The following is a 12,151-nucleotide window of genomic DNA, read 5'->3' on the forward strand; positions in this document are numbered from 1 at the left end:
GTATTAACAGCGTTTGATTGTCAAGGTGTGTGTTCACAAAAGTTTGCCAAATTGAAACAGCATCCTTAAAAGGAAACAAGCTGACAACTCAAACGAGAACGATAATCCGACTTTCATATAATGACATAACTTACAAACTTCCACATTGGAACACAATATCATGTTAAGGGACTGGTCAGAAAGTTTGTAGACAATTGTGCCTCAAAAAATTGTAAAGTGATCCTACGTGCATGGACTGCGTCAAATTAACGCTTATGTAAAGTTGACATACTGATTGGTCATATTGTGAACTGCAACGAACTAAAGCTTTCCGTAAAGGGACAAGTTAGAAGACATTTTTGATTGTAAATTAAAGAATCAAGTCGCGAAAAACATCGAAATAAATCTCTTACGATTAAACTGTGTCATGAGTGTTTGCACACATAAGAGAGTGGTGTAAATTTTGTCATAGAAATCAATTTGTAGGTTGTGGTAAATGTAAAAAGGAAAAAAGATTCATTAGGATTTAGTGACTGAGCTTCTGTGTTTTCAAAGCTGTTCCCAAACTACGTTTGAGTGTTTCTTTGAATATACCGCTTTTCTAGTAATAACCGTTTTTGAACTCTTTTTTATTTAAGCGCTTTGATAGTAAGTTCTACAACAAGCTCTACAGAGGCTTAAGGCTTTTTGTTAATAATAGTTTTAGAAGTCGATTTTTGCCAATAATAGAAAGATTTAGTAATACGTTTACAGGCAAACGGCGAACGGCAGAAATGACCACGTGACAATTTTATCTTACATTTGGCGGCTGCTGTTTTCATTTTCTCAGTAAAATTGAGTATTTTTGCGTTAGCATTCAAGGATAGAGTTATTCTGCATTATACTCATCTGTGTACTCATCTTTTCAAGTAAAGGTTAACGTAAACGTGAGTCTAGATATCTCTTACATTTATAACGTTATTCTGAGGTGTTTAAAATAAAGTATCTGTATAATTTTAAATGAACTATCCAAATTTACCCTTTTGCCTTGTTCTAGTTCCTTTCTGAGCTTGTCCGGCTGATTATGGAAGCAACGGTTAACATCGGAGATGTTTTATCGCATGTTGCTCTCAAAATCAATGTCTTAATGGTAAAACTTCAATGACCTTCAATTCCTACACTGAGTATGATGTTTTTGAAGCTGCCTTACAAGAGAGCTCCGTCATAACTCATAAAGCACTGCTGCTGATCTTCTGCCAACTTATTCGGAGGGAACATGCCCATATAACAAACTTGTAGACTCTCTATTCAACGGCATACTTTGCGCACGTTTGTTGTTATGTTGGAATCGATCATTACTCGTCAGAGACAATGGCGAACGGTTAGTTTATTAGAGCAAAACTTGTTTTAATTTTCATTTCTGCACGTGAAACGCAGGCGTTCTTTCATCCTGAGTCGGTCTTCAGTCGTTCTTCGCTGTTTTGCTAGCCGTGAAGATCATCAGTGACTCAGTCGATCCGATCCGAATAGAATCAAACGTCAAGCTCTATACAATTGGCTGAATTGAGTTCGGCTCACGTAAAGTGCAACGTTTGACAAGTCTCAGCTGTTCTAAAGCACAAATTTCTCACCAAGTTTTTGTTGTTGCTAAGAATCAGCACAGTGAAAGCCTTGATTGACAACAAACAAAGGTTGACTATGTAAATGAAGGATCGGAGAATTAACTCTGCAGCCGGTATGTTGTAGTGTAAAGTGAACTCTTGAACTTCCCACTGAGCGTTCGCCCCAGGGAGACCGCATGAGGCGAAGAAAAAATCTTTAACCTCGGCTGGAATCGAACCCACCACCTCGACTAGAGTTGGTCGCGCTTGTCAGCTGTCTGTCCTGTCAGTGTACCCCTGTTAGAACTATCGATTATTTGATAAATGAATTTTTCAGGCATACTTTGAAAAAGAAAATCCGAGTTCTCCCAGCAGGAGTCGAACTTATTGGACTTTCAGATCAGTTCTGTAAACTTCGTCTTGTTTTAACCACCAGTAAAACCAACAGGTTCATCGTAATGATAACGGGAGAGGTTAACGCTTTGAGAATTATCGAAGTCACATTGGAGACATGGTTTTTTTCTACTTACAATACAGTGCTTACTAGTTACACTACTAACAATACAAGACTCTATTTACAATTCAATACATACCGCTTTAAACATACCATTAACTAGATTACTTACAACTGCGGGTTACACACTACAAAAAGTAGGAAAGCAGTAAAAAAGAACGAATTTTGTCACTGGGAAAAACATTGTGCGTTTTCGCTAATTGAAATTAATTTTAACTTTCACACCATTTTTCAACTTTCCATTGTAAGATTAGCGCTGACTTCAACACTAGCATACTTGGGGGTTTTTCTAACATTTTAGCGTGGAGATCTGGTATAATGGATTCTGTCAGAGAACGCTCAAAGTGGCCAGATTCCTTTATGTAATTCCCATGTTTAGCGACAATTCCACGACCATTTACGGATTTTTACACTTAATGTTAAAATAATTTTGTTTCTGTTGTCTTAATAAATTATGTTTCTTTGTGTACGTTCGCGTTAATTTCCTTTATTTTGAAACTCAAGTCCTTCTTTCGCGTTTATTTCCTTCCGGAAAATTTCGAATAATGATCTACACGCTCTGATTGGCATTTTACCCGGTCGAGCCGGAAATTTTGTTTATAAAATAGAAGCGCCTCAGAATCCAGTTCGTGTAGGGTGTGAGCCCTAGGGGAGGCAAAGAAAAACTATACAATCGGAGGATAGCTAGGATCAGAGCCGGGGAGGGGTGGGAAAGGTTTTCGTGCATCGTCGAGGGGACTTGACAGGAATAGAGAACTAAAGTATTATCGGCCCACCTGTAATTTTTTTTACATCCTTTTTCTTCTCGCTATGGATGTGTGTTTTGATAGGTTTTACCTGCCTTGATGTCAGGAGGGAAGGGCTCTGCCTCAAGGTGTGGCATAACATTCAAGCCATGCCGGATTCGCGATAGCCTGAGTATCAGGCCTTCAGGCTAGATTCGCGACTGCATCACTAACTACCTCCAACGCGCACCTTTAGCCAATCGTATAATTTACGTAATACGAGAAAAACATCCTTGCCTAAATGTAGAACAGAATGGTTCAAAAAGAGCTTTTTCCCAGCAATATCGTATAGACTCAGTAAACGTTAAATATCTAAACTTTAGTAGAAAGATTCTAAGTAACCGAAATTATTGTAATAAAGTTTTTCATATTTGTAATCCCAGTCCCTTTGTAGCGTTGATACTGAAGACATTTTAAATTTTCAAATTTTCTGTAAACACATTGTAATTCACTTTTAGGTGCGACTAATAAACCATTATTTATTTATTTATTTATTTATTTATTTATTTATTTATTTATTTATTTATTTATTTAAAGAGAACAAGACTTGACCTATAGTACTCACGTTTCCTTGTTATTCTCCGGCTCGCTGCTCTCTTTCAAACCATTAACACAGAACGTTTTGTAGTCACGGGAAAAAGTAGCGTTGAAAGGCAAGCATCCTTTGTCTCCAAATTTGATATCACGAGCCATGGGCTGAGAAAGCACCGCTATAGAAAAGCGATCAAGCTTATTTAATGAAAACACGCTCAACAAAAGGAACAACAAATATAAAGGACGATAGCCAAGTGTAGAAATAACCAAAAAACCTTCAGCCATTGTTCGAATAAAGATGTACACTTTCTGAGAAAAGGACATAAGCAGTTTACAACAAAAGCGAATAGAAATGTGCCGAGGAAGCCCGTGGTCTTCGCGTGTTTGTCATGAGGAAGAATGTTAACCCCGTACATTGATCTATAGGCCTTGACTAGATGTAAAGTAAGGTTTAAGTACCACTGCAAAAACCGTGAACGATTGTTGTGAAACATACGCTTGCATAATTAGGTGATAGATACAAATAAATAGAGATTGATTGTTACAAGGAATAATAATAAAATAATAAACGACAAATTGGGAAGAATTGGGTGAATGCGTTAACAGTAATCGTGTCATGAATACAGGATGTGACAGACATTTAATTTCATTAATCTTGGTAGAATGTACAATGGACTTGTAATGTACAAAATAAAGCCCTTGGGAAATCTCGGGAACAATTTGTAAGTGTAGATCTGATTGAGAGATTAAATGATTGTGAAAGATTGAAGGATTGTACATTGGATGGTAAATAAACGAACGTGGAAGGTAGAAACAGTCCTCAGTTTTGTTGAACCAGCGGACCGCGAAGATTTTTTTTGAGATTTCCGCAAAAACGATCAATCTTGCTCTGCGTTGGATCAAACAGGATCATGATCAATCAAAATCGATAAAAATAGAAATGAAAGTCAAAAGGACTGCTGCAAGGACTGATCAAACAACGTGAAAAGGCTTGAGTGTACGATATTTCGACTGGCCAATACCAGTCTTCATCAGGTTTATTAGGACAACTCACAAATCCACAGAATACGCATCATGCTATCACCATAAAGAATTGTGCCAGTTAGGTAGAAGGTTTAATGATGAAGGGTCTGATAGCACAGGATTCTCGAACTTCGTAGCGTACAATGTATTTCTCAACACTTAAAATAGCTTACAACCTGCTAGTTGGGATTTTTAACTTGTAGCTGTTATTTTTCGACAGCCATAAGATATTGCGGCCAGACATGCAGCGGGCATGTGACACGTCAGCACATTCCTGTAGTTCTTTCCGTACGCTTTCGTGTGCTTTCGGTAACATTCGGCACATCTTCGTTATTCCCAAGAGACTAAGTCGCTATGATATTGAGTTGAATATCGATCTGCGATAAGCTGATACTCTTTTGTTTGGAGTTTTGGACCTCAACAAATTTACGAGGCGAGGTGCCAATAATGTTTATATTTCGGAAAATAGTTTTATTGATGCAAAGTTCGTAATAATGATAACTACCTTCTCTAAACTGCTTGTAAAAAGCTTGAAACCTTAGATTTTTGGATTCAGCGCTCTTGGTCGATCTTTGGTTTAAGAGCGGAATTTTTGGGTATGAAATTTGGTTTTACTCATAATATAAATCCTTACTTATAAGATTACCCCTTCCCGGACTCTTCTGCACACCGAAAATGTTTGCTTTTATCAACAGAATTGGCCACCGTAAAGACATTCTCGAGAGTGCTCCAATGCGGTGAAAATATTGCGCATGCTCCCGTTCTATGCGCGTGCTTCCAATCAATTATGACGCTCGTTTTCTTTGTCGCTATTAAATCATCATGGATGAAAAAGGTCAGTTTTTGTTTTTCTATATTCTTCATTTATAAGTTTCTAAAAATACGTACTGCTCTTATTTAATATATCATTGAAAGGATGCACGTACGGGGCGTGTTTGTGTAAAAGTGGCTGTAATTTACAATACCTATCCCTTTTTTAAAAGCGTTTCACGACAATAAGAATTTAAAGGAAACCGCATTGTTGAGTTGAGGGAACCCGGTTATTCAAAGGCCTGATTAATAAAATAATAATAAAATAAGATTTATACCGCGCAGATTCTATAAAAAATATTCAACTGCGCCTGCATGATTGAAAGTTACCTTTGCAAGGTACCTAAGCTTAAACGGCTTAAAAGTGAACAACAGTCTAATTCAAAACTAAAGGACGAAAATCTTTCGGAAAAATCTTTTATTAGTTAGAAATTGTACTGGAATCGTTGAAAGTTGACAGAAAAGCCTGGGTTTAACTAAGCTTAATAATCGTGCTAATTAATCAGTTGAAACAAATGGTCTCAGAATTCAAAATTGCTACGCTGCTTTGAGTAGCCGGGTCGTGAAAACTTTCTGCGGGGTCTAATGGTACATTCGAAAATATGTTTATAAACTCACGGCATAAATTTTCGAAGCGCTCTTTGACGAGGGTACGTCTCAGGGAACTTAAGCATCTTGACCTTATTCAGGATCAATGTAATTGTTCTTTCTGTTCTTGCTTGAGCTTCTTTAGTCTTTAATTTATATGTACTGTAGTTTAGCTTAGTATTTTCGAATTATCAATATCGAATGTCCTCACACTTATTTTTAACCCAATTTGTATTCATATTTTTTTCTAATCAGTTTCTAGTTAAATTCATATAATGCGCGTACATTTTAATCTCTAACGTGCCTATTGGTTGTTCATCAATGCCACGTGCTTAAAAAGCTTAATAAAGCTTGAGGAAAGCCGGTCAAGTATTCAGTGACCGTCAATTTAGCCAACCATTAGCATCCAAAACCATGCGGCTAACTCTCAGAGCGGTTTCCAATTGGGTTTCGTTTTTGACCAGACTTATTACTCTGGTCAATCAAAACATACCCAAAACAGCACAATGAACCAATCGTAAGTGTTTTTCTTTTTTTTTTTTTTTGGCCTTTTAGAGTCTAAAGTGAACACTACGGACTGCAGTGAACGCAACGTACCAGCGTTTCAAACGGCTAAGGTAACGTCCACAGTTTCCAGCACTTGCCTGCCTTGCTTGACGCCATCACAAGATCTATTATTTGCGTCATACTATAAGGGAACTGGTCATAACAATTTTTTTCCAAGAGGACCCACCTTGTCTGGGGTAGGGGGTTATCGAAGGCACCACATATCTCATAGATATCACTGACAAAAGTTTATTGGCTTTCAAATTTGAGTTGACACAGGAATATTCAGCTTGTAGAAGCCAGCATTGTTAGATAAACGAGAAAAGTGGGATTTGAATATGTTATTGTCAGTTTTTTTTTTTCTGCTGGATAGAGGTCTGGCTATGCACTAAAGCCACCACCACATGAGGTTGAGGAAGGGGGTTGTAGGGAGTATTTATCTCCGAGAGGAAACAGTTTTCACCACTTCCTAAAACGTAACTCAACCTGCAACAAGACAAACTGTTTTCGGCGATGATGTTTCAAAATTGTGTTTCAAGATCGCGTGTTACATCAAAATTTAGGGGTAGGGGCATTAGTATTGGACCTTTATGACATAGTATGTGATTTAAGAACTATTAAAGTGCCTATGAAGCGAAAATTGTCTTTAGGTAGTTATAAAATTTACCCTTTCAAACACAGGATTTCAAAGTTTGAGATTGCTGGGGTAAAAATTGCCGATTTTGTGAGCGCTCAAAGTTGGGCTATTTTACCTTCAAAAATGGTATTCGAATCGCGCGGCCAAAATGCCAGGTGACAATAACCGCTGACGTCACGTTTGTGCCAAGAATTGCAATTCATCATGGCGGAAGAGAAGAAAGCTAAGCGACAGCGAGGGCGATATTGCGTTGCTGGCGTCCGTAACAAAGAGAGTTGCCAGAATCGATCGTTCACAGAATCGCTAGACATGCTTTTCTCTTTCTACAATCCTTTTCGGCGGCAAAAACGGAGTGAAAGTAAACAAACTTTTGGCACCAACGTGACGTCACAACTTGGAATTCAATATAAAACTCGACCCAGTCCTCTGACCATTTTTGAAAGCAAAATAGCCCAACTTTGAGCGTTTGTAAAATCTACAAGTTTTACCCCAGTACTCTAAAACGGCGGCCCTATGCCCCACTGGGGGCTCAAAGGACTAAGGAGGAGGACTCTAAAACGTCGGAATCGTACATGTTAAAGTCCCAATTTTATAACTACACAAAAGCAATTTTCGCTTCGTAGGCACTTTAAGAGAGAAAAAACAGTCTACCACTACGTGACAGTCACGTGAGAGCACTCGGCAGGTTGTCAGCAGGTTACTTTGGTGTCTATCTGTTCATTGTTACCGTCCAATTTTAACTCTTTAATCACTTTAAAATATGGACGTTTTTCCAATTTTACTGAACTAATCCCGGCCATCAATTCCCCTTCCTTTTCTCTTCCTTTTAAACATGCTAAAATCATTTTAAAAATTCTGAAAGATTGATGTGGCCCTATTCAGGAATCTTTGGAATGCTTGAAACCTCGAAAAGACAACAAAGGCAATTCACTGATCTCATTCTATAATCCGGTCCCCAACACGCGCTTGTTCAATGATAACCTTAGCGAGTATAGGAGGTCAATTTTTGTCTTGTTGAAAAGCGCTGTTTCTACTCGGTCAAATTTGAAGGCAGCCAAAGTTGATATATAGTTAAACTATGAACAAGAACCCAAAAGTGGTACTAAACCTGGTTTAGCTTTACTAGATTCGCAATCACTCTTCCAGCCGGCGAAACCTCGAAGCCTTGATGTTCTTAACACTGACAGTCCACTGGGCTTGTGAGCATACTTCAGTGTCCGGCTAATATTTGATACGGTGTACGAACCCTTGCCCAAGCTGACCTAATCGTTACTAGAAATTACACTTTGATCATGATTTGTTTTCGTTTCAGACAGTCCCGCTTGTCAATTCACGAGGTAAAATGCTGTTACCACCAGCTAAAGTCGGACAGGGCTGCACCACCCCTATTTATGTCAACCCTCGACAGATCTTACGCATTCTCAAAAGGAGGGAAACGAAAAGAAGACTTGCTTGTTCAGGAAGGTTAAGGAAGCGAAAACAGGTGGGTATGATGAGTTATACATTAATTAGTGTTACTTGAATAATGAAGCTAACTAGCACTCGACAGTAGTCTGCGGACCAGTCAATTCATATAGCTCTTGTCTCTGAGGAAAACTATGAGAATATTTCGCGACTTGACAGCTGATGTAGAGCTAAAGACAATGCTACTGCTTGGTAACCTCTAACCTTTTTCCTTACCATCGTCATGGTAACGGCAAATCTGAACAATTAACTTCGGTGGACCAGCCAGTCGTGAGTAAGATAGAACTTAACCAAGGTGTTCAAATTGTGAGGGGGAGGGGACAGAGGAGGACTCCCTCTGGCCCTCTCTTGGGTTCTCGTTCTTTTTACTTGCTTGTTGCATAGCAATTTCTTGCCTTCCCATAATCACAACGCCCTAAGCTTGACCAGCTGAGACATTTGACTGGAACTTTGGACAAATGTTTTGCTATAAGCAAAATGATGTTTCAAACGTGAATATGATCGGTTTTAAAGCCGATTATCATCATTATTGTTATCATTATTACTATCCTTTCCTTTAGAAATTAAAATTACTAATTGTCTGCCAGCTGTCCTTAGTTCAAGTCGTTAACTGCAGCCTTAGAAGTCAAGCGCTGTTCGTACCTAGCAACACGGTTTTTCTGTTTCAGCCCACTTGGTAAACCGACGCCAATTTTCTTCATATGATCATCCAGATATTTTGAGATTGTTCCAAGAGCTGCTAGAACCACTGAAATGATCAATGTCTTGTCCGTCCTATAACTTCCACAACTTCTTTATCTCCCTTACGAGACCCTAATACTTTTGAATCTCAATTCCCCTTCGTTACTCTGTACCCTACAATCTCCAGGTACAGCTATATCCAATACAATACTTTTACTGAAATATCAAAATTCAGCTTGAATGCGAGGTATAGAGGACACAAACTACAGAAATGAATAAACATGTTTATTCGTATCCTTTGTTTTTATCTCCTAATTCTCACTGTGAAGATGAATATTAATATATCAAAGGAAGCCTAATGTCTGGCACTTTATATTCTCTATGTCAACAAGGTCAGGCCTTCTGTGTTCTATTTAGAGCATCCAGTTTGTATCTTGAGGTCATACAGGATCTTAAACTGGTCCACTCGGCTACCCTTCCGCTACGCTTGGTCTTGCACTTAACTCTAAACCTCTAACGGGGGTCCACCATCATCATCATCATCATCATCATCAGCATCATCAACATCATTTCTATTAATATTAACGATGAATCGTTGCATATTGATCAACACTCTGTATCCTCTCGAATTTTACACTGTGTCAACAGATTTAATTGACCAATTAATACTGTTTGCTGTTGAAATTTACAGGATAAAAAGAAGGCTGAAAATGAAACTGCAAGCAACGAAACAGATGTTAAAAGGACCATTGATTAAAAGCAAGGATTTGTAAGATAACCAAGAGATATAAATAAATCTTTTTGTGTTCAAAATAAAATTGTCTCTCCTGGGCGAGTCACGTATTAAGGAGTTTACTTAATAAGCCAATACGACAACGGCAACGAGAACGCCACAAAACACAAGGATTTAATAAGAAAAACAAAGGCTGTCACCTGCACGTTTTGATACTTTTCTTCGCCGTGCTCGGCCAAACAACAACGCGAAATGACCTAATTCAAGGTAAGTACATGACGGTAAACTGTTCATTCTCTGTCTCAACTTGAACGCCGTTCCCACCTGTTCTGTCACTGGATAGTTCAGCCACATTAGACAAGAACTTATTGTTCACAGAACTTATTGTTCTGTGAGTTCTCATCTGTCAGAGGTTCTTTTTTTCTTCTCCTCTAGGGAAGTTAATTAATTAATTAATTAATTAATTAATTAAAGTTAAACGAATTGGAATAATCGCGGAATAGTACAAGTGAAGCGAACTTATATTTTAAAGTGACGTTTCCATTGGCTTTACCGTCGCGGTTGGTTATAAGCCTCTCACAGCGCTTTCGATTGTGTCACAACTGTTCGGACCCCTGCGTACTGGTAAGTTTGTGAATGACCGGCCAGTTCTCACAAATTCTTCATATTGGAGAAGCTTGGCAAATCAATACTCCTTTTCTTGAGGAATTCGGTTTTTGAAATTCCACATCTGGTGGTTCAGTTCTGAAAAATGGGTAGACTCAGGTGCCCGTAGCCAATGTGTCTGTGGGTAGGCATGTCTACACGTTGGGTATAAGGTATATTAGCCGAGCAGTGGACAAAATTTCAACTGACAATTAACAGAGATCACCGACCAGGCTCTCCTCTCTAAGGTTTAGGTAGTTGAGCTTTGACACATTGTTAAATCGGCCGCTACTTGAAGCAAAACAGTACAGCATCCAGGTTTTGGAATTACAGTCGACTCCCGATAACTCGAACCTACAAGGGAAATTGAAAACAATATCGGGAGTTCGAGTTATCGAGGGCAAAAAGAAGATGAACTAAAGGGAAAGGAAACTTGGTTCGAGTCAGCACGAGGTTCGAGTTTAGTATCGGAAGTCGACGGTATCCAAACAACCTTGCTCCCAGTGCACCTAGCGAACCGAGCTTCAGCAAAGTACAAAGCCCAGGAAACCAATATTGACGGCGAGATTGATCCTTATGGCAGCAAAAAAGACGAAAACAAAAATTTGTATATACAAACTGAAAAAAATGTATGTATAAAAATTGTCCGATCTTTTACTGATCCGGGTTTGCAAAACAAACGGTATCAGTTTCAACGTCTTGCGTGGCCTTCTGGGGGACTGTTCAACGCGGAAGTGTTTTCAGTTTCTATTCTGGAACGTGTTTTTAAAAAGGGAAGTGTTTTCACTTCTGGGGCGTGTACTTTTTATCTCGGGAAGTGTTTTGAGTCCTGGGAAGTGCTTTTCAATTCTGGGAAGTGTGTGAGAAGTATCATAATTGTTCTTATGAGGTCTATGAACAAAAAAAAAAAAAACACCGTACAAATGCTCACAAAAATAAGGACATGATATGTCCGCTATGCGGTTTATACTAAGCACACAACGATCGGCCATATTGAATTTTAGTTTTATGTCAACCCTGAGGAAGACCAGTAAAACTGGTCGAAACGTCGGTTTTAAGAATAATTTGAACCTGTAGAAAATCCCGAAGAATAGACAACTTTTACAGTATTTGAGAATGAAAGGTGAAAGTATCAGAGAAATAATCGGGGAAAGAAGAATGAATTTACTCAACTAAAAGTTGTGTGAGTAAGACTGGATTTTAATTTTCAATGAATAAATAAATAAATAAATGACTTCATTTAAGTGTCGAAGTATTTACCACTATTGAACTAATTGGGGACACTATAAATCAGTGAAATAAATATACAAACTGAGCAAAACATGTTAAAAATCCCAGCTGGTGGGAGGCAAGGCTTGTAAAACAAATCCAAGTGGTCAGAGCGTAGTCTAGTCCTGTCCTAGAACTCCTTCTTGCCTCTTCCTCCGCCCTGCGGGAGAAGAGAGAGTCCCTCTTTTCTCCCGCCACAGAGAGTGGACAGGACAAGTCAGAGCAGGACTCGAACCCCGGGCGGATTACAATATCCGACGCCCCAACCACTAGGCCACGCCGCTCCCACACGTCCAGTTTTAATTTACTTTTATTTTTTTGTTTCCCCTTATCACAAAGGCTGAAAAGAGCAGGCAGACTGAT

At 38.8% G+C, this 12,151-nt stretch overlaps 2 protein-coding genes across 2 annotated transcripts in view; one reads left to right on the forward strand and one right to left on the reverse strand.

The window, feature by feature from the left end:
• The window catches only part of LOC146484101 (uncharacterized), a 38,679-nt gene extending 35,010 nt beyond the window's left edge, over positions 1-3,669 (reverse strand). The window contains exon 1 of the mRNA XM_085105386.1: positions 3,424-3,669. Within this exon, the coding sequence (XP_084961512.1) occupies positions 3,424-3,551 (128 nt within the window). The 5' untranslated portion in view covers positions 3,552-3,669. The remainder of the gene's footprint in view (positions 1-3,423) is intronic.
• Positions 3,670-5,170: 1,501 nt separating this feature from the next.
• Positions 5,171-9,988, forward strand: LOC146484103 (uncharacterized). The gene is made up of 4 exons (XM_085105118.1): positions 5,171-5,250; positions 6,369-6,430; positions 8,309-8,479; positions 9,833-9,988. Exons 1-4 carry the CDS (start codon positions 5,238-5,240, stop codon positions 9,896-9,898), a joined length of 312 nt encoding a protein of 103 aa, XP_084961244.1. The 5' UTR covers positions 5,171-5,237; the 3' UTR covers positions 9,899-9,988.
• The last annotated feature ends 2,163 nt before the right edge of the window (positions 9,989-12,151 follow it).

Source organism: Pavona decussata, unplaced genomic scaffold (genome assembly GCF_977016875.1).
Source record: "Pavona decussata unplaced genomic scaffold, jaPavDecu1.1 SCAFFOLD_37, whole genome shotgun sequence".
NCBI lineage: Eukaryota > Metazoa > Cnidaria > Anthozoa > Scleractinia > Agariciidae > Pavona > Pavona decussata.

Excerpts from the sequence above, each read along its gene's own strand:
- LOC146484103 (XM_085105118.1), top strand. Across the intron at positions 6,431-8,308 it reads CAGCGTTTCAAACGGCTAAG|ACAGTCCCGCTTGTCAATTC; the intron begins GTAACGTCCACA and ends TTTTCGTTTCAG. Across the intron at positions 8,480-9,832 it reads GGTTAAGGAAGCGAAAACAG|GATAAAAAGAAGGCTGAAAA; the intron begins GTGGGTATGATG and ends TGAAATTTACAG.